General features: G+C 47.8%; 1 protein-coding gene and 1 long non-coding RNA gene across 14 annotated transcripts in view; one reads left to right on the plus strand and one right to left on the minus strand.

Moving 5' to 3' along the window:
* ITPR1 (inositol 1,4,5-trisphosphate receptor type 1) overlaps positions 1-21,787 on the minus strand; it is a 163,472-nt gene that overhangs the window by 24,837 nt on the left and 116,848 nt on the right. For all 13 annotated transcript variants that reach the window (XM_064667121.1, XM_064667124.1, XM_064667116.1 and 10 more), the window contains 10 exons: positions 16,511-16,691; positions 15,660-15,913; positions 11,484-11,684; positions 10,127-10,237; positions 8,752-8,847; positions 7,858-7,980; positions 6,765-6,869; positions 5,621-5,813; positions 3,470-3,592; positions 211-386 (listed from right to left, as the gene is read on the minus strand). In XM_064667121.1, coding sequence (XP_064523191.1) covers positions 211-386; positions 3,470-3,592; positions 5,621-5,813; positions 6,765-6,869; positions 7,858-7,980; positions 8,752-8,847; positions 10,127-10,237; positions 11,484-11,684; positions 15,660-15,913; positions 16,511-16,691 — 1,563 coding nt within the window. The remainder of the gene's footprint in view (positions 1-210; positions 387-3,469; positions 3,593-5,620; positions 5,814-6,764; positions 6,870-7,857; positions 7,981-8,751; positions 8,848-10,126; positions 10,238-11,483; positions 11,685-15,659; positions 15,914-16,510; positions 16,692-21,787) is intronic.
* On the plus strand, positions 16,687-20,972 carry LOC135420117 (uncharacterized). The gene is made up of 2 exons (XR_010433366.1): positions 16,687-16,977; positions 19,237-20,972. It is a non-coding gene; the product is annotated as an uncharacterized LOC135420117 (long non-coding RNA).

The raw sequence follows: 21,787 nt of genomic DNA on the forward strand, positions 1-21,787 counted from the left end.
ACTGAGCAAAACCTTAGAGCTCTGCCTCCATCCTGGGGAACCAGCATTAAATGAACAACAGCAAAGCACTTCTGGTAGGAAGAGCCCGAAGAGGGAATTACTCCTCCCACCAGTCCCAGCACAATGTCCCAGGCTATTTTTGCCACACGCAGGTAAGGAACCCTTACATAAGGTGCAAGAGAACATCAACAAAGCCCACTCAGTTCTTACGTTGAATGCACCCAGAAGAAATAAAGTAGGTTGTAAACCAACTGAAAATATCAGCCGCAGTATGGTGGAGGCGATGAGGGCGCGGATGCCGTGGGGCTTGGGGAGGGCGATGACGATGGCCAGGGAGATCAGCATGGCTGTCCACAGCAGCCCGGACAGGTGGGGCTCCAGGGTGCCTGGGGGGGGAAACAAACCCATTTCAACACCTCTATAACCAAACTAACCAAATAAGTGCCACTTATGTCATCTTTGGTGGGGCATCCTCCAGCCTCGTGTGCAGCCATCGCTGATTCCAAACTAGCGAGTGGAACATCTGAGCCCAACGCCTGCAGCAGCTTTTAATTACAAACTTGTTACTAAGTTATTATGTAAATGATACATATTATAGGATTCTTCATTCTTGTGTTCATCACTGGTACACCTGAATGCTGAGAGACCTTTTGCAGACGTGTTCTGCAGAGGCCCTGCCTGGCCAGGTGAGGATGGAGCCGATGCTCCTCCGGGTCTGGAGCCACAGAAGAGTCTCCTGAAATCCTTTTGGTCAAACCCTCGTACTAGTTTTTGTCATCTCTTGCTATTCCTGGTTCTATTTCGACTGTCCCATGAGACTGGCTGCTTACATAACATCGAGCCCGTGTTCTAAAAATACACTTCCCTGAAAGAGCCGTAAAAAATGTTCAGCCAAAAATACCATTTACCCTGGGTTTATGCAGAATAAGACACTTCTTTCTTAAAACTGACATAATTTTTGTCTTCAAGCAACCTGTTCCTCAACAGACAGAAAGGCCAGACCCCCCAAATTTCACAGCACTCTGCAGCCCTTCTGCAAACATGTACTCAGAGAACTTATGTCTTACTGGCAGGATCCTCACTAAGGGCTTTATCCTCCCCCTCCCAAATTCAGGCAGCTTAGGAAATATTACTCTCATCTGACTACCACGAGCAGCCATTTAATTTTGTTCCAAATCACTGTAGATTAATAAAGACAGCAGAGGATAGATGGAAATTAAAACTTAATAAGCGTAAAGTTGAGCAGCTGTTTCTGCTGCCTGAAGGGAGCCTGGGATCCCGGAGCAGCGCTGCCACCGGAGCTGTCACACAGCACAAGGTGCAGAGCCTGGCATGGACTCACCCGAGCAGGAACAGCAACAGCACGAGAGGGGAGAGAGGAAAACGGGAGGCAGCTCGGTTAGGAATGACTTAGGAATTGCCAGGAGGGGCAGATCCTGAAGGATCTCACATGCACAGGTGTCTGAGCATCCCAGCTATTACACAGCTTGGGAATGTATTTGCTGTCATGAGTTCCCAGCAGGTCTGAAGAAATGCCTGGAGCTCATGAAGTCCTCAGGTGTTGCCTGAACACCCACCCAGGGCTGGCCTGGAACTCCAGGCTGTCCAGCAAGGACAATGCCAGGACTTCAGCAGGACCCAGGTCACTTCCAGGACAGAGCAGGGCTCAGGGCACAGGCTCCTCTCTCCTTCCCAGGGGCGGAGAGAGGCTGGGAACAGACTGGGAGCAACGTCCTTGCCCTTGGCACCTGAAGCCAAGGGCTGGTCACTCACCAACTGTCTGCACCCAACCCGACACCAAAGCCTTGCTGGGAGCACGGGGGGTCATGACACGACCGCAGGCAGGAGGAACGTGCAGCCAGTAGGAAGTTCTCCCTGTCTCTGGAATTCTCACCATTCCAGTACCGAATTCCAGGCATCCAGTTTTGTTTCTGCTCCTCAAGTCAGAAGTTTTACAGCTTCTGCTACTGTCAGATGCTCATCAGCTGCTCAGTTCACCGTGTCTGAGCAACTCAAGACACTGACAACTTCCCCCAAACAGTCTGTTTGGAAGAGTCTTTTTTTTTTTAACCTAAATATAAGATACACATGTATTTATTTTACTTTTTTTATTCTAACTAGTAGAGGAAGAGATTTTATCATAATGTTGCCTGACAAAGAATTTCAAAAATGTAGGGTAGGGCACCTTCAAGATGCCAAATGATCCCCCCAAGTCTTGCAATTTGTAATCTCAACAAACTCATTTAACCAGCAGCTTTCTCGGCAGCCATAAATAAAGACCTCTTAACTTGTGATCTTCGAAAGCAGAGAGAGAAAATTCAGTTGCTCTTTGGGCTTGTTGAAACCTTCCAGGCAGAAGGGATCTGGGCACCCCCACTCTGCTGATGGTAGCACAGCCTGGTAGCACTGATGGTAGAAGGTAAAACTATTCTCTTCCCCCTCTCAAGAACACGGGACTTTGGTCTAAAAGATCCTTCTGACAGGCTTTATCAGGATGCAAACCCTCTAAACACAAGGAAAAAGCTCCCACCTGGACATTCCCCTTACAACAATACACACAATAGGGATTCACAACAATATTTGAGTATTTCTCCAGATTTCCCAATTCCTGATGACACGACTCCAGCCCTCGACCTGCCCTGGGGTGCAGCTGCTGGGAGAGGCTGGATCTAGGGATGAGCAGCTGGATCTCATCAGGATTTACTGTGCTGGCTCCAAGAGCCACCAGTGTCACAGAAATCCCCGGGCTGGATCAGAGGCAACTTCCACAGGACCTGTTACAGCGGGACTGTGAAATCCCACAGGAGCCACACGTGTTATCCCATAACTTGTGTCAGCAATGCTGGCAAGCCCTGCTGCTGCCCACTCATGGCAAGGGAGCTCAGAGCAGCAGGCTGGTCCTGAGCCAGGGGACATGGAGGCTCCTAATTCCCTATGGGAAACCTCTGCCCTCCATGCTCCTGGGGGTGAGGGAATCCTGGAGTTGGGCTCTTTTTCCATATGCTCCATCGATTTCTAATGGCACAAGGCAGGTCACTTCACCCCTGTACACCTCCCCTGCCAACACAGGGTAATGTCACCCACCCCCAGCACTCAGAGGCCTCAGAGAACCAGGAAAACTGTGTGGAAAATGTCATTAATGAAATGCAACTCAAGGAAAACAACAAATATAACATTTTGCCTATTTTTAGTTCAATACTTAATTGCAGAACTTTAAACCAAAGTAGAACATTCAAGTAATTAAAGGTGGATGTTTGTCTTGGATAATTTTTTCCCCTAGGAAAAAGCATGGCTCTGTATTTTCCCTACAAATGCCTCAAGAAAGAGTAACAACAGCACAATTTAAATTGAGGCAATTAAAAAAGCCAATTTCTGTTCCCCTATTCCCACTGAAGCAAACAGTGATGCACAGAGTTTGGCTCACTGTACCTTCTCTGTTCACGTATTTTTGTATGTTAAATATTGGTACCTCCTCGAATTCCTTTGAAGGGATAGAAAAATGCCACGAGCAGGTTCATGAGGACAGCCAGGTTAAAGGAAATGCTGCTCCAGAAGGACATGTTCCGAGCACACCAGTACAGGAAAGGCTGAGCTGCAAAAGAGAAAAACAATTCTTTTAAATGGAGGGTTAAAAAAAAAAAGTCTATATAGAAAATTATCTCCACCAAAACTTCAGTTTCTTTTCAGTTTGCCCAAAAGCACAGCATCAATAGTAATAAACTTCAGAACAAGCCATGAATATTACTTGATTATTCTTCATCTTGGGGGGAACTTCAAGTTTCCTAGATGGTGTTTCAAGGCAAAGGATTCATGGTTTAGCAGTGGCCAGAGAACAAGTTCAGAAATTGCAGAGACCAAGGACTTCAGGCTTCCCCTAATAATATACTTTGTACTCAGTCACCCCAAGAACAATTAGGAGGAGGAAAATGAAGGGTGAGGTTCAGCCCCATCCCTCTGTGTTCTGCTGCTGCCAGCAGCTCACCTGCACAAAACACTGCCCTCCTAAAAATGTATTTTTTGCTGGTAACAGCCCAGGATAGCCCCAGAATGATCACAGGTTGGAGCTCTCTGACCCTCCCTCTGCCCGGGGGCAAAGGACCCAGCACATCTGCAGAGAGCTCCATGTACAGTCCAACAGCTGCACACTGAAATTCTTCATGTTACACAGACACACTTTTCAAAAAAAACTTCTGATTTGAATAATCCCTGCACAACCAAGAGGCAGAAAGCAAAAAGATTCCTTGTCTGAAGTGGTCGTGGACTGTAAGTTGACAAGGAAGGCAAGAAGCTGCCTTGCAGTAATTCCCTCTGCATCCAGGCAAAATCCCCCTGATTACTGCACAGCAAATTGTGTCCTCCTGAAATCTAGAGCAGTGGAAAAAATCTATTAAAAATGCTCTCAAAGAAGAGACAGAACTGTTTTCCCTCCGTGGAAGGAGGCAGAGTGTTTAGGTATCAGAGAGCAAAGAAAAAGCTCACAGCAGAATTCAGAAACAAGCTGAAATAAAAATCTAACAGAATATATGGATGATGCTGAAGTTGCCAATTTGTTTAGGATGGCATATATTCCCCTATTTCTTGCAGACCTCTTAGGTGATTTTAGGCAGCACTCCCACATGTGCCCTAGGAGGAGATTCCAGACCAGTCTGTGCTCTTAGACTAAAACCTGGAGTTGAGCTGATGCACAGGAGGGGAACAGCAGTGGTATCAGATGGCAGGGGTTGACTGGAGCAGGAAGTTACTGCCTTATCTCACATTTCAGAGGGTCACTGCTGGCAAATTCTGACCACTCACCACTGCCCACTGAGGCTGAGCCTCAGCTGCAACATCTGGCCCTCAGTAAAACAAGAAATCAGCTTTTAAAAAGAAAAAAAACCCAAAGCAAATGAGTTAGAAAGTTTATGGGGGACGTGGTGGCAGTGCATGAATTAAAATATCATTAAAAGGGATTTCCTAGCTGCCAATGGGAATCTCAGAGGGAAATCAGTGCTTGAAAATGCTTGCTTTCAGATATTTTATCATCACAGGGCTGGGAGTGACTTATTAGCCTGTCAGTCAATTCCTTGCCCAAAGAAAGAACCAGTTCTACTTCACTGTCACTGGGAAATGCATGTTTAACCTGTTCTTAAACAGCTCCATTGCTGGAGATGCCAAAGTCCATAGAATCATTAAGGCTGGAAAAGACCTTTAAGATCATCGACTCCAACTTTGCTGCATCACCCATCCTCCCCCCTCCCTGGAACACGTGGGAATTCAGCACAGGGAAGGAGAACGGGCCACTGCTCCCTTCAGCTGCGTCCTCTCCCTTTCTCCCTGCCACATTCTCATTTAAGCAAAGCCTCCACAGATTTGTTCCTTCCCACTGGATCTTAAAAAAGACGACCTGTGCTCCTTCCTCCTGCTCTCCCCTGGATCCCCTCCAGAGGGTCCATATTGCTCCAGCATTCATTGCCTGCATCACAGCATCTTGCCATCACGCAGAGGAGCAGCTCTTACAAACAATTATCGAGGTTGGTGCCACACTGGGAACCATCTGTTACCCAGCCAACGTTTCCGACCCCCAAACCCCGACCCCAGAGTTCCGCTGGCACCGCTCCCCGCGACCGCGACACCGACCCACCTCGCAGCTTCTTCTGCCAGTTCATCTCGTTGAAGAGGTCCTCTGATTTTAGGAAGAAGTCATTGATCTTGCTGCCCTGCTCGTCCCTCTCTGTGGTGTAGTAAATCCGCAGCTTGGACTCCTTGGTGAGGAACTCACAGATGCTGGGCACGGGGAAGACGATCTGTTCCATGGTACGGTCCGACCTGACAATCTGAACAGCAGCCCCATGAGTCCTGCCTTGCTCTTAAATGCTTGTATTTCTTGAGTTTCTGCCTTTTTTTCTCCCCTTTAAAACATGCAGAAACTTGGACAAATTTCTGTACAACAGTAGCCTGACAGAGGTTTCATTTAATTTACCTTTCAAAGCAGGTCTACATTTAGCCCCAAGGCTAATTTCTATGCCATGGTCTAATCCCAGCAGTACTGGTCTGAGCTGGGATTTCCAAGGGGCCCAGTGGATCCTGCACCAAAGCTGGGATGGATTTCAGAGCAATGTGGTTGCCCAGTTCAAGAATGTTGGTAAATTTTAGCCACAAGGAAGTATGAGGAATAACAGTTATATCTGTATTGTTTACTAGAGAGTTTTGTGAAGTCATATAAGCACAGAATGGTTTGGGTTGGATGTACCTTAAAGCCCATCCAGTGCCACCCCCTGCCATGGGCAGGGACACCTTCCACTAGCCCAAGTTCCTCCAAGCCCTGTCCAACCTGGCCTTGGACACTTCCAGGGATGGGGCAGCCACAGCTTCTCTGGGAAATCTCCCTGTTATGAGAATTTTACTTTTACAAAGCTCTTCGATGGTACATGAGGCCAAATTGCCATCAGAATCCAGAAAGAGTGGCAAAAGCTCTGACAAACTTCATGGATTCAGCAACAGCACCGGCCAAATTGTAACAGAAGTGAAGCCACACTTGTGCTGCCAAGAGAGCTCTGCTCAGCTCCATCCCAGAGCCCACACACGACAGCTCAGGAACAGCTCCCCCCGCCGCTGCCAGAACACCGAGGGAAGAACTAAATGCAGGGATATTCTGTGTCAGGGATGGCAGTCCACACACAGGTACCAGTGCAGCCACACTGTCACGTGTGATGTCCAAGGGTTAACTGCACTGCTTCTCTCCCCAGGGGCTCATCCCACTCCCGGCAGGCTCCGGGTTCCCGTACCTCGATCTGTGCCGTGTGCTTGGCATAGAACTCCAGAGCCTCATCCCCCTCGATCTGACCTCCCGGCTTCAGCATGTTCTGCAGCTCTTTGTTGTGACGAGCCAACTAAAATAAAGGAATGCACAGGGAGTGGGAGACACCAGATGTCTCTCTGTGATATTAAATTTCTGATTTTTGGCATAAAAAAAGAAATAGTACACAGTCAGCTGCTAGGAAAGGGCAAAGTTGACAGAAGGCTTGTTCTGTTCCAACCAGACACCCTGCAGCTCTATTTTGGGAGCAAGTCAGAATGATTCAAATATGTATTTTTTTAATACCAGTGTTGTATTCCTCTTTTCCCCACCCTCTCCTACCCTTTGCCTGGCTTGGGAATCTTTCTGAACGTTCACATTCGGTCTGTCCTTCTCCACCCACCCTAACCCAAAGGGGTGCTCATCACCCAAAGATCCAGGCAGGGACAAAGAGAAAATCTGCATCAACTGAACAGCAGATGCACAGAGAAGTGCTCCAAAAATGCTGCTGGATGCTCCAAATCCATCCTGCAGCACAGTGATGGGCTGTCTGCTCAGATGCCACAGGAACAAGAAGTCTCTAATGCAGTAAGAGATGCAGCATCAATGTATTAAGTAGATTTAGATATGTTTTTCTCCCCTTTGGTTTTTTACCTTTCAAACACACATTTTCTCAACACAACAGCCCTGCTTGGCTCCAGCAGAGTGTGGCAAGGACTGAGATTTCTGCTCACACTTTAATTGATCAGTGAGTAGAATTTCTTTGGGAGTATAAAGTAACCTTTGATACAGCTGAAAAATAATACATTGCTGCTCAGTGCTGCCAAGAATTGAGTCACATGTCTTCAGAAACTCAGTCCAGAGCCTGCCTGCTCCCCATTATAAAAGAAAATTCCCCAAATTTTCTTGTATTATAGAATTTTTGTTTCTGATTAAGGACTGGGATTTGCTCTGATAAGAAGGGAACGTGCAGTGAGTTTGTCCCAGAGATGAGCCATGAAAACAGTTCCAGGGAAAAGCAGACTCTGGCTATTCCCAGTCTGTGACTCATGGTGCTACAAAACCTGCAGGTGAAACTCTACCTGATGAGCCAAGATATAAATGTTGTGTCCCACGTTCCTTGGAGATGCTGCAACATCTTCCCCATTCTCTCCATCCTCAAATTCCACTTCTCCCTGCAGATAAGCCTTCTTGATCACTTCCACCTAGAAAAGGACACAGAGGCCACTGAAGAGGAGGCTCAGGCGAAGGGTGGAAGAGGGTTAAGGGGAGCAGAGCATGGACATGTCTCTCAACATCCAGGATAAACAGGCCTGACCTCAGCTTCAGCCCAGCTCACTGACACAAGAAACTAAGCTTTTGGTTCCCCCTGTTCTGGGCCACCCTCTCCTTGAGCTTTGTCACCTCCTGACCTCTGGCCACAGCTCTGAGCTCTGACACACATCAGCAGTGCTCCAGCTGTACTTGGCACCTCCTGGTTGTGTTTGCACCAGGTAATACATTACCCAGCCCCAAACCCTGCCACGCTCTACTGGACAGCTCTAAGGGCACAAGAAATTTTCATTTCTCTGTCCCCTGTGCAAATAACTTCCACGTGTGGATACCTGCTCTAGTGGAAGGTGTCCCTGCCCATGGCAAGGGGTGGAACAAGATGAGCTTTAAAGTCCTTTCCAACCCAAACCATTCTGTGATGATTCTAGGATTCCAAAGTGTCAGATGATGCTCCTTCCCTGCCTTACACAGGATGCTGAATCTCTCCTCCACAGCACTTGCCTAACCACTTGTGATACCTGGGAACTGGGCTGAGCCATTCCCTGTGGATACTGTGCTCGTGCAACCAGTCCCTTGAAAGGCTTTCCAGTTGCCAGTGAGCTCCTGCAGCATCTCTGGGGTGGACACGGCCATCCCAGTGTCCCCAGTGCTGGAGCACCTGGCTTGAATGGAGTCAGGAGCTTGGGAGTGACCCAGGGACTCACCAGCTCCTTGGGCCTCATGTTGTAGAGGATCCTCTCGGCGTTCTCGCTGTCGTGCCTGCTCTCCATGATGGCCAAGAGCAGCTTCGAAGCATTGTTCTGAGGGAAAGACAACAATCACTGCCAGGAGCCAAAAAATGAGGGTACCCAGCTGGAGAGCCACCACACCCAGTGCCAAGAAGGGCTTCAGAACCTGGGTGCTACCTGGGTGAGTCACAGGAAAGTATAATTGTCCCAGCCACCACGAGGCTCCTACAGCCTCACCTTGCCAACCTCCCTCTCCTCTAATTATTGCCCTATGCAACTTAATAGGATTTTTTACCAGTTTATTTCCAAAATCCTACTTATCGAGAGACACCAAATTAACCCAAGGCAAGGTTTAAGATTTCTAAAATGCTGCTGTTTCAAGCTCGTGTTACTTTGTTTTGTTTTAAGGATGCTGCAGCATCACCACAAGCTCTGAGCTCCCAAGTGGTGCAGCACAGCTTTGCTGAAGATGCTGCTGATTAAATCAAGGGACAGGCAGGGCTGAAGTCACAGACATGCTGTGCTGCTTTTAACTGAGCTCACTCTGCAGCCTCCTCACGCCAAGAAAACACAGGGAGGAAATGGGAAACTACCACAAGGCACCAGACTACTTTAATACGAACAATTAAGATTAAAATCCATCATGCCTGACAATAAAACCCAATAAAAGTATTTAATTTTGAAGTATAATGCTAATTGAGTCTAAAAGCATTTTTTATTTACAATAATAAAAACCCCACATTACCCATAATAATGGTGTGAGTCGGCAACGGAAAACAAGGAGACACTGCAGTGTAAGGCAGGGCAATAAGTCAGAAAGGAAATATTTCTCAAGCATAGGCTGAAGCAAGAGTGCTCTGGGACTGCTGTTGCTAGAAGGGAACCTGCTCCTCTATTTTGAAACCAGCACCAGGGCTAATTATTTCAGCATTAACATGAACAGCCCTAAAGAACTGTTGATGATTTAACATCAACTGATTAAACAACAACAATAAAGTATTAGCAAACTAGTTGTAACACGAGAAATTTCACTTCCACTGTGCATGTAGAAGCTCAGCAACAACAGAAAAGTTTTCATCAGCTTTAAATCTTTAACAGGAAATTATTTTAGGATTCCTCAGCATATCTTGACTGCCTGCATCCCCCACGTGAGAACTGGTGGCTCCATGTCATCATTTAAAAGATGAAATACCTGTGACAAACAATCTTTGGGCACTGCCTCCAGCTCTTTGAAGTACATAGTTTTTTGGCACTTAGGAATATTGGGATATAATAAACACCCACATAATTCCAACAATAAAATTATGTTTCATCTTACTGTGAATGTGAATTGCACAAAACATTCGCTTGCCTTCAGTTCCAACACGAGGTCCATCCTCTTCTTCCCCAGAGGGTTGATGTCATTGAGAATTAAAGCTGTGATGATGTCAATGCCGTTGGACTCGTGAGTAGCAATGCAGTTCTGGCCAAAGAAAATTCATCAGACTTCACTAATTGTCTACACCACAAACACAGCCCGGGCTGGTGACCCCGCCAGAACAGCAGAGTCCCCTCTGTCATCACCTCCAGATGGATAAACTGGACAGAAAGCTCCAGGCAGTGGAACAACAAAAGATTAAGGTATTTTCTTTCAAGCTTTTCCTCTCCTCAGCCATGGTCCTGCTGGAACCCCTCGACCTCAGGAAGCCTCACAGCTGATAAACGAGGCATTTCCATCCCAGAGTGCCAGGCTGGATGTGCAGCTACGGAAGAATCTGTTTTACTGAGATTAGGGAGAGCTTTCTTTATTTGAGCTGTGCCAATCAACACCTACTTCAGCCCTGTCTACCAAAGAATGGGAATTTCCGGAACCTTCTGCTTACCCTTGAACCCTGCTTGTGGAATGATCTGGAACCAAAATGTTCCAACAACAGCAGCTTGCTGGCCTCGAAATCCAGAGCCCTGCTCTGTCATCGAGCTCCACAACTACATCTAAAGGGTTTTAGTCCACCTGGTTGATATAAAGGACACTCTCATGACCTGGCATTCACACCCTCATGTGTTCTCTCACAGAGATGTGATTTCATCTGACCATTGTCACCTCCACTCTGTGTCTAGCTTTGTTCTAAACTCCTTTGGAGCACCCAAAGAAAAGACATTTCTAAGGACTGATATACTCAAAGACTTTTTGAAAAGTCATATCCAGTCTTTATGGACAATACTGTGGTTCAAATAGCATGGAAATGGAGAAAACAAGCAGAAAGTGGCACAGGTTGCCCAGAGAAGCTGTGGCTGCCCCAGCCCTGGGAGTGTCCAAGGCCAGGGTGGGGTGTGGAGCAACCTGGGATAGTGGAAAGTGTCTCTGCCCATGGCAGAGCTTGGAACCAGATGGTCTTTAAAGTCCCTTCAACCCAAAGAATTCTGTGAGATTCTATGAAATACAAAAATTCCCCACTTTCCTTGTCTGTCAAATCTAATAAAACAGCTTAAATCCCAGCAAAGCAGAAATATCTCTACTGCTTTGAGAGGTTTGACTCCTCAGAGGAGGCCCTGAGAAAAGGAAGTTGATTATGATGGGTTTATAAAGAAAAAAAAAATCCCCCAACCTGTAGGGCAAGTCAAGTGGGCAGCATTACAAGACAACACCAGTCAGGCAGACAGAGCCAAGCCCAGCAGAGCTGGGGTTCAGGGGGGAAGGGGGATGCTTTTCCCAGCTCTGGATGTGTTACCTGGTTCTCATGGCAGGGCCCCTGGCAGTACTCAGTCAAACTCTCCAGGGTCTGGTTGATGAGGGCCACGTTCTTCTCATTGATGTACAGCCCCAGCAGCCCAAGCCCCCCAGTTGTGCTCCCACAGATACAGTCCAGGAACTGCAGTGTCTCACACACCAGGTTGTAGTTTGTCTTGTTGTTCTGGCAGCGTAGGAAGTTCTGTGGGGAGAGTGACAAAGCCATAAGGGAAGGGGAAAAAAGGCATCCAAACTGCTGTTTGGTTGATAGTGTTTATTAAGTTCATCCATCCCTAACTGCACTGCATGGTGGATTGCTCTAGGTTCACTGTACAAGCAGTTTAAGCCTCTTCCAGGGCTTATTTTCAATGTGCTGCTCTCTTGAGCAGCTTTTTGGCTTCACATTGTACAGAAGCCAAGCAGCAATAAACTGAGTGCATCCAATAAACAGTGCATCCATTAGAGGCTGAAACCCAACACGGAGCAGGCCCTTCACTGCGGGTCACAAAGCTCTCCTGAGCCTGGAAGGTTCCCTCTGCCTGCTCCATTTCACTGCCAACCATCACTCAAGGCCCTCTCCTCCCCAGACCTCTTTCCAGGGGGGGAGCAGAAATCCCTGGCTGTGGCCTCACAGCAGCTCCACCTGTTCAAAAGGCACCTGACTGCACACCTTGAAGGAAGGAGCCTTGAAACACCATCCTCTCCACTGCATTTCTTCCCACATAATTACTGTAATTCCTGCAATTCCTGCTTGAAGCTGCTGATTAGGAGCAGCTCCTCTAATGAAATGCCAGATGTATCGGTGTGGATTTAACAGGTTTCTGCCCTCCTGTATTCCAAATGAAAAAACCCAACCAAATCCAACCAAAACCAAAGGACACTTAATGAACACCAGTTTCCCAGTGACTTGGACGTTGTCATTGCATTGCCAGCAGTGCTGCAAAGATGGACAGCCACTACCACTTTCTTTTCCTTGATGTTTCAGCAGGAAAACTCTTATTCTAGCAGGTAATTCTCTTAATTCTAGCAGGTAACAACACTTCCAAGGTGAAAAACCCCTCAGAGGAACAAGAGACGTGGGACTATGGAACCAGCAGAGTCTTTTCTGCCAGCCCAGAGAAGCCCTGGTCCCTGCCTGCCTCTGGTGTGTGCGTCAGACTAGTCAGTCTTTTAAGGCAAACAGAGGGAGAAACTGCAGATTCAATGGAAGGCAAAGCTAAAAAAGGAAAATGCTGTCTATGAATGCAGACTAAAGGTGACAGTGATTCAGCACATTTCAGCTGATTGCTCATTTAATATCCTGACTTCTGATTAACTTGTCAGAATGTAGAAAGGTTGATGCTACAGAAATCAGAGCTTGTGTCTTCCCTCCAGGAAAAAAATAAAAGATAATACTGAAAGTGATGAAATAAAATGTTCCCTGGCTGCAGCACAGCATTTGCTCTGCTTACAGCTGGGTTTGTACCTTAGCTGCTTGATCCACAGTCAGTAAACACAAAGGAGGGAGGAGGAATGAGGCACAAGAGCAGGAGGACACTGTTAGATGGGCTAAAACAAGGAGAAAGAAAAAACTAGAAAACAAGACCCTGCTGCACTGTGAGAAACTGCCCCAGGGAGTGTCTGCTGCTGTCCCAGCCAGTACAGAGAGAGCTCTTCATTTTCTGTCCTCCAGAGCATCTCACAGGCTACAGAGTGGGAACACAGAGTACTGAATGGGCCATCCCACTGCTTTCCATGGGAATGATCCTGAGGGATGGACCATCTGAAAGACCCTGCACTCACAATGAGGAGCCACAGAGATGCAGGTTCTGCTGGAACGTGTGGAAAATATCCATCAATTCATTCCTCCCAGTCCTTGCATTCATCTGAAGAAGGTATTGCAGCTCCTCCAGCCCCATGGAGAGAGCTGGAGGGAACAGTACCCTGTCTGGAGCTGTGTGTGGGAAGGGAAGCAGTGAGGGACACAGCAGGCACAGCACTGCAGCTGCTGGAGCACCTCAGATCCCTCCTCCTCCAAACACAGCAGCTCTCACGACCTGCCTTCCCCTGGGTTTGCACAGCAGCTCCTCACAGCTGCCAACAGCCTGGAAAGGCTTGGGGTGCCCAGCCCACACTGGCACCAGGCAGGTGATCCCAATTCACTGCCCATTCCAATGTAACCTGGCCAATTCTGGGAGAAGCACAGCTTCCAGAAGAGTCTTTCCTTATTCCTTCAGGCAAGGAGTCCTTTAGTATTATTGTAAGGAGCTCAGCTACATACAGTAGCTGCAGACACCAAGATTTTGGAGGATCAGACATCCTGCTTCTCCTTTGGGGCTGAAGGAGAAGGACAAGCCTCAAAGCAGTTAGAGGATTAGACTGGAAAAATTGTTCCACCTTTCTTTAAAAAAAAATAAAAAATCCTTTTTTCTCCCCAAGCTGACTACAACTACCTGCTGCTTGGGAAAGCTGATTGTTCAGGAGGGGGGAGAGCTCAGGCCAAGTTTCTGCACTGGCTTGACTTCAGCTCTACTCCTATAGCTGTGGGGCCTCGCCAAGGGCAGCACAGATCCCGTACATGTGGTTTGGAGCTGTGCCACAGGAACTGCTGCCTCCGACATCCCAACGGCACCAAAACCTCTGACAACACACACATCAAACAGCTTTTCTTCTTCAAAATGAGAGACACGCTGCCGTGTGTAACTTGGGCACTGACAAATGCTCCCGAGCAGCAGGCTGGGAGCACAGGGACGTCTCCCGGCTGGGATCCCACGTGCTCCGGCAGCAGGGCATTCCCGAACAGAGGAAGCGACTTGGCAGGGCTGCAGAGCTCTCACACAGGGTCCCCACTGCTGCCGTGTGGGGAACAATGTGCAATCAAGGCAATTATTCCTCTTTATGAGGGCATTTAGCACGTTGCACGGCGCCTCATCAGCTCCTCGGTTCCAGCCCAGCAGCAGTGGCTGCACTGAACAAAAATCATCTTAATTGCAGCCCCTCTGTGGGCAGAAATCTGCTCTCATGTGGAGGCACGTGCTGGGGTACAGGGCCTGGGCTCGCTGCTTAAAATTGTGCAAACACACCCCAGGGCATCACAGCTGAGGCTGCCAGGACCTTTGGAGACTGCCTATTCCAATGCCACTCACGGGGCAGCTGGAGCAGAGCCTGGCCCTGTCCTCTCCACATCCCATGTCAGGTATTTGTACACACAGTGAGACATCCCAAGTCCTCTTCCTCTCTAGCAAAAGCCCTGGCACAGGGTGCCCAGAAAAGCTGTGGCTGCCCCATCCCTGAAGTGCTCAAGGCCAGGTTGGATGGGGCTTGGAGCAACCTGGGCTAGTGGAAGGTGTCCCTGGCCATCAGATGCTCCAGTCCCTTGGTCATCTCTGAGCCTCCCTGCTGGACTCGGGAGCGCAGGACCGAACCCAGCATTCCACATGGAGCCTGGGGCATCCAGCTTGCTTAGATGCATGCCCAGCTTGTTTAGATGCTTCCTATCCCAATTCTCCTACACCAAGGGGGATTCTTCCTTGCTCCACACCTCACCACTGGTCTTGGGCACGTAGGGCTGCTGAAGGTCAGCCTTACCCGTAAATAGCAGGATGTAGGTGGCACTGAGCACCCTGACCTTCTCCCTGTCCTTCGTCACCAGGGTCTCTGCCCATTTCCAGCAGATCCATGCTCTCCCCCTGCTCTGAACACAACCTAGAAACCCTTCTCATTGCCCTTCATGTCCCTCAGCAGATTAAACTCCAGCTGAGGCTTTCCTGACATCATCCCCATGTGTCCAACTCTAGACATGTGAACAGACCCATGAAAACCCAGGAGAACCTGTTCACTGGAAAGAAGCATATACTCAAGGGCTGCTCTATTTTCCTACATGACTTTGTTTTTTCTTTCCTTCCCCTCTCAAAAGCAGATCAGTAGCTTTACAGCAGGAGACCTGCTTGTTATAAGCACATACTTTAAAAAAAACCCCCACGAGTGTTGGTCCCATCACCTAATTATAGACACTGAAAAGACCAGTGAGCCCTGGATAACTGAACTTCCTTGTATCAGTCCAGCAAGGTATAACTACTTTTTTTGGGATTAACTTCAAGGCCAAAGAAAACAGTTGGTCATGTGACCCATTTAAAAAGGCACAGGATTAGGGAGAGAAATGGGACCTGAGCACACCTGCCCAGGCGCCAGGCGGTACCTGCAGATCCCGGTTGTGGTTTTCACAGAGCAGCTGCAGGAACCGCAGGATGGGCTGCATGATGGAGATGACAGCACTCATCTCCAGGTCATCCTTGCTCTTGTCTGCTGCAGCCTGGGCCCCCTCCCCAGCTGAGTAGTGCTCCTCGGGGTCGGCCTCCCTGCGGTACGTGTTGTACGCCTTGCGCGTGGCCGCAGACGCCTCCAGCAGCTGATCCCGGACCTCCTCCGTGATCTGGGTCATGGGCTCCCTCACTACAACACACAAGAGCAGACCTTCCTTATGGAAACCGAATCAAGGGGACCACAGCATCTCTGCACACGTTCCCACTACAGCTTCACAGGCAGGCCAGCTCTTCACCAGCAGCCCTTTGGTGAGTACATTTAGTGTGCTGTGAGGGTCTCGTGTCACACTCTGCACCTTGTATGCCAACCACAGTAATGTTATAAACTGGGTATTAATTGGTTAGGGCACACACAGTCTAGCTCTACTAGGAGTTACAATAAGAGGACCTGCTTTAGAAGAAAATTAGGATTTCTCCAGGTATTGTCAGAGAAGGCACTGACCACAACCCACAGTCCAGGGTTGTTACTAGGGATCAGATTTGGGCAGCTTGTCACGAGAGACAAGGCAGCAGAGTCTCATCTCAAACATTTTCATCATTTCAATAGCACAACCTCCCAAATGGATGAAGAGGGGATGAAGCTCTTGAAATCCCAAGCCAGGGCACCACTGATCTCTGAACTTTGCTCTGTGGGATCAGAGATCAGAGTATTATTGCATCAGCTGAAAGGAGTTCAAAACACACTTCACTCCCTTGTCACTTCAGAAAGGGAACGACTGGGGATTACCTCTTTTCCTGTTGGGTACATCTCTGTCTGAGTCTTCATCTTTCTTTTTGTTTCCTAAGTCACTGGTGTTGACTGTGACAGTTGCCTTGATTTCTTGCTGTGCCACTTTCATGCGATCATAAAAAACCTTAAAGAACTTCTCGGATTTCTTGTCTTCCGTCAGTCGGCAGAAGAAGGAATGCTACGAGAGAAAATGAACAGGATCTGCAGCTGAATCCAGATTATCCCACCTTTTGGCACTGACTGGCATCCTGGAGGAACTGGAGGTTAATTAGTTGTCAGTAAACTGAAACCCAGAGCAATGGAAACTCGTACTTTATTGTTAAGGAAGCCCCAGTGTCTCAGCTTTGTTAACTCCCTTATTAACAACTTCGAATACATTATTAAAGAGAAGTGAGGGCAATAAATCACACCAGCCCTGACAGATTTGGGCAGCACACCTCTCTCAACAAGAGAAAATAAGGTAAGTACCATGAATGAAGGTAAGGAAGGTGGAATTTCCTATAATTTGATTCTCAGTTCAGAAATAAAAGGGTATGAGCAAAATACAGAGGAAAAAGAACTGTCTTGCCTTCCCACCCTCAAATCCAAGGGACTGTGAGTCATAACACGCCACAGCCAATGTTAATCACAGTCCAAAAATGTACAAACAGGGCGATGGCGTGAGGGACATCTCGTGCTGAGCTTCCACTGCCCTGCCTGCAGCAGGCTCCTTAAAACTCCTTTTAATTCCCACTCTAATATATCATAAGTGACAGAAAAACTCCAAGCACGGACTACTTTTAAGAAGGTTTATTACTCTTCTCCTTCCCATATGTGCACAGAGACAGAAAGTTCTTCCTAAGATCGAGGGGAATACAAATCATGTACAGGTCAAGCAGGAGCCAACACAGTGAGTGATCAGACAACTCTTGATGAAACCAATATGGTGTTACATAAATCAGGACCAGAGCTTAAACACGACTGAAGGATGAACTTGTAAGTGGGTCACCTTATGCAGAGCATTATGAAATTAGTTAGCATTCTGCAGCGGCTCGCCATCCAACAGCTTTACACGATGAATAGGAATGAAGCCTGATTTATTGAGAAAACAAATTAAAATGGGAATGGCAGTATCTCCTGCCCGCTCTGCTCCGAGCGGAGCACACGAGGCCGGGGCTGCCTTTGATCACTCCCCAGCAGCTGCACGGGAACACACCGAGTGACTGTGAACGCTCCGAGCTGTGGCTTTGATTACAGGCAGAGGAGGAGTGGGGCTATTTAAAGAACTTGGTCAATACCCACAACACCCCTCCCACCACTGTGACATCTTCCCCCTGCCCACAACAGCTCAGGTGAACTCCTGGTTGTTCTCATTTCTAGTGATTACCAGAGGAGGGAAAGGAGCAGAACCCAGCACAGGCCTCCCACATCCACTAAAACCAGTCACACCAGTACCCCCCTCCTGACACCCATTCAAAGAGCCCAGTAAAACAGAGCTCCCAGAGACCTGCAGGACTTGCCCTTTGCCCAAACAGTGCTGGGCCTGTGACATGCCAGAAGATGGTCTGGGTGCCCGATCCATTTAATAGCATTTGTACAACTATTCTCTAATCCAAGACTTCATATCAGAAATTTTAATGTTTGCTCATCATGTTTGCTCATGGTTTTAAACTAAAAAAAAGGTCAAACTAGATTAGATATACCGAAGGAATTCTTCCCTGTGAGGGTGGGGAGGCCCTGGCACAGGTTGCCCAGAGCAGCTGTGGCTGCCCCAGCCCTGGAAGTGTCCAAGGCCAGGCTGGACGGGGCTTGGAGCAACCTGGGCTGGTGGAAGGTGTCCCTGGTGGAACTGGATGAACTTTAAGATCCCTTCCAACCCAAACCAATCTGGGATTCTATGATCCTATAAAATACACCCAAATAAAAAAACATCCTTGGCCTGAATAAGTTCACTTATCCATATTTTTTATTTTTCATTCTAAACTAGTTTTTAGACCTGATCAGACGATTGTCAAATTACAATCAGAACTAAGAGATTCATTAACTGGTTTCCCTGTGCTGCTGACAGTAACCAAACCCCCAGATAACTGCCAAGCCTAAACTGTCTGTTACTTGGTGGCTACGAGGACAGACAGAGGAAGACTTTGCACCTAAGGTGCATCTTAGAAATTTTACTTTACCAGTATTAAACATAATACTACTACTTTACAGACAGACCAGCACAGACCATGGGCTCTGGAAAGGGCAATCACTCTAAAACATCCCGTTATTTGCTCATCAGGCAGTGCTGGGGGTCACCTGCTGTCACCTGGCTGCACATCCCCACAGCCCAGACAGGAGGAGTTACCCTGTGATGAAGCTGTGGTGAAGGAAAAGCTTTTTTTAATGAACCACACTAAGGAAATACCTTGTATGAGAGTAATTATTGCTGACAGACTCAATTTTTGTCATCCTTTCAAGCTTCTTAACTGACTTTCCACTGCGCTTCAGAGAAAAAACCCAAATGAAAGGAGCATTTCCAGTAAAGCTTTTAGTGCATGCTGTGCATACACTCAAGGGGTGTCACAAAATGATTGTTTCAGTTTAGGTCAGGATGCCTAACACCTTCACACATATGAATCAACCACATGCCAGCTATCAAAGATACTGTATTTTAAGAGGTGTGATCTCACAAGTTGCGCTTGAGCAGGTAACGGGCGGTGATAATTATGACAGAAATCCTAAAATTTTATTTACAGATATAGCCTCAAAGCAAAAAGTGGAAAAGTCTCCCTTTTTAAAATGGAAATGGAGTGGCCATTTTAGAGCACCGTCTGCTGGGGTCCTGCTTGCACACAGACACCCTGCAACCACAGCAAGGCTGCTGAAAGAGCAAGTGTGGAGGAACAGCCAACCTCCACACTCGTACGGGTGTTTGAAGAACAGAGCTCCCAACGTGCCCCTGACATCAGCCATCCCTGAGCAGTCAGTCACCACCAGGCTGGGGCTTGGGATCTCCTAAAAACCTACTGCAGGGCAGGGAATTGTGATCCATAACATTCACATGGGGCTGTGTCTGGCTGGGCCAGTATGAGGCACCAGAGGAGAAGCTGCCTGAAAGGTAAGTGGAGATAAAAGCTCCATCTCATACCTCAGACACTGGCAGCAAAAGCTGGACACAGATTTGTGACACGGGTCTGAGGTGACAGGACAAGGGGGAATAGCTTCCCACTGCCAGAGGGCAGGGATAGATGGGGTATTGAGAGGGAATTCTTCCCTGTGAGGGTGGGGAGGCCCTGGCACAGGTTGCCCAGAGAAGCTGTGGCTGCCCCTGGATCCCTGGAAGTGTCCAAGGCCAGGCTGGATGGGGCTTGGAGTAACCTGGGCTAGTGGAAGGTGTCCCTGCCCATGGCAGTTGGGTGGAAATAGGTCCCTCCCAACCCAAACCAATCTGGGATTCCTGGAGTGCTAAAATCATATAATATGAAACCACTTTACTTCAACCTTGTTTTGTTAATGACTGTGACAAGTCACTTCCATTGAACAAGTGCCATGACACAGCAGCCCATGAGGTTTTCCCCAGGAACTCCAGGTTCAGCAGACAGCTTTACAAGTCCACACACCTCAACAAACACAACAGATCTCTAGTGCACATCGACCAGCCAAGTGAATAAACCACAACTGCTCGGAGGTGACAATATCTGAGATAATGTGATGGCCACTAATTACACAGCCACCAAACTAAACTGAAAACCACCTGCATGTGGCACGCACAAGGGTCTACAGGACAGCTGCGCTCACCATGGGCAAGGACATCACCACAGAGCTCTCCATCACCTTCAAAGATGGAGCAACCACCACCTGCACAAACTCACTCATTGTTTCAAGGGGATGGAAGGAGAAGAACCAGCACAGCACCATGTCTGCAAAGCCAGTCACACCATTCCTCCTCCTGACATCCAAAGTGATCTAAAATAAACTGAAGGCCAAGTTTAAATTGCAGCACACTGACCAGCCACAGCCTGGCCCACCCTGGAGCACCAGCAGCCCCTCACTCTCCCTCATCAACTCAGCCAAAGCTGTGCTTAAGTCATGTGTTTTTTTGAGAAAAGCATCTGGTCTTTCTTCAGAAGGCAAAGATGATGAACTATGTCTGACTATAGGCTATTCCAGTGGTAAATAACTGTTAGAAACATGTGATTAAGCTCCTTTTTATGTCACTAACTTCCAGTCATTGGTATTTTTTGGTGTCTCTTCTGTAGTTAGTCCCAGGAATTTGGTCTCTGATCCCTTTCTAACTATTTACATACTCTGTGAAATGTTTACCTAATGTTTCTTGCTAAACTGAAAACACTATTTTTGCTTGCTGGCTTTTCATTTCAGCTTTAATATCATTTTCTGTGGTGGTTATTTTTTGGCATGTTCTTAAATATTGCAGATCATTAACAAGCTGGATTGCAGAAGCACATTTTAAAAAAAATAAATCAGCAAAGAACTGGCACGTTTCCTAGCATTAGCATTTCATTCCAAGACCTTTGACATATGTAATATACATAATTTCCAGTGATGAGTGAAAGAGAAGCTCAGCTCACTCCCCAGCGGTTCAGGGGAGGGGGATTACAGAGGCAGGATAACCAAGGGCAGGGACAAATGCTCCTTAGTGTGATTCCTGTACCAGCAATCGGTGAAAAAATGGATTTTAACCAGCAGAACTGGCATCTGTCCTTAGGAGAACAAAGCCATAAAGCCCAGCAGCCTGGTACCTTTGTGTAAGGTGCACAGAGTACAGACTCAGGTGACCAATCCACTATAAATATAACTAATCCACAATAAATTCAATGATGAGTGAGTTTGTGCCCAGTGTAGGATTATTAAATGGGAAAAAACCCAGGAACCAGCTAAGGCAGCTTATTTCCAGCTCTTGCCTTTGAAAGCCTGGCCCAGTTTGGCCTGTGTGCTGTCACCTTTACTGGGAGCACCTTTCCCTGTGCTGTAACCTGGGTCTGCCCCGACGTCACTACTGTTTTGCCGGCCAAGAAAAGGAACAACTCTTGGATTACTTTGTAGGAACAGCTTGACTTTCTGCCCCAGACACTAATTCCAGGCTGGCCTGTCGGAAGGATCATGTGAGAAACAGAACCCAAACCTATCAGCAAGCGCTGGGTTTAAGCAGCAGCATCTGCTCAGCTGTGTCTCCTCCCAAGAAGGGGTGGCCTGACTCGAGGCGAGCCCTTGGCTGCCGATCCCACACAGAACGCGGAGCACGGAGCGCTTTTGGGACCGCGCCCTCTCAAAGCTGTTTCACCACACCACAGC

Source organism: Pseudopipra pipra, chromosome 11, assembly GCF_036250125.1.
Source record: "Pseudopipra pipra isolate bDixPip1 chromosome 11, bDixPip1.hap1, whole genome shotgun sequence".
NCBI classification, from domain to species: Eukaryota; Metazoa; Chordata; class Aves; order Passeriformes; family Pipridae; genus Pseudopipra; species Pseudopipra pipra.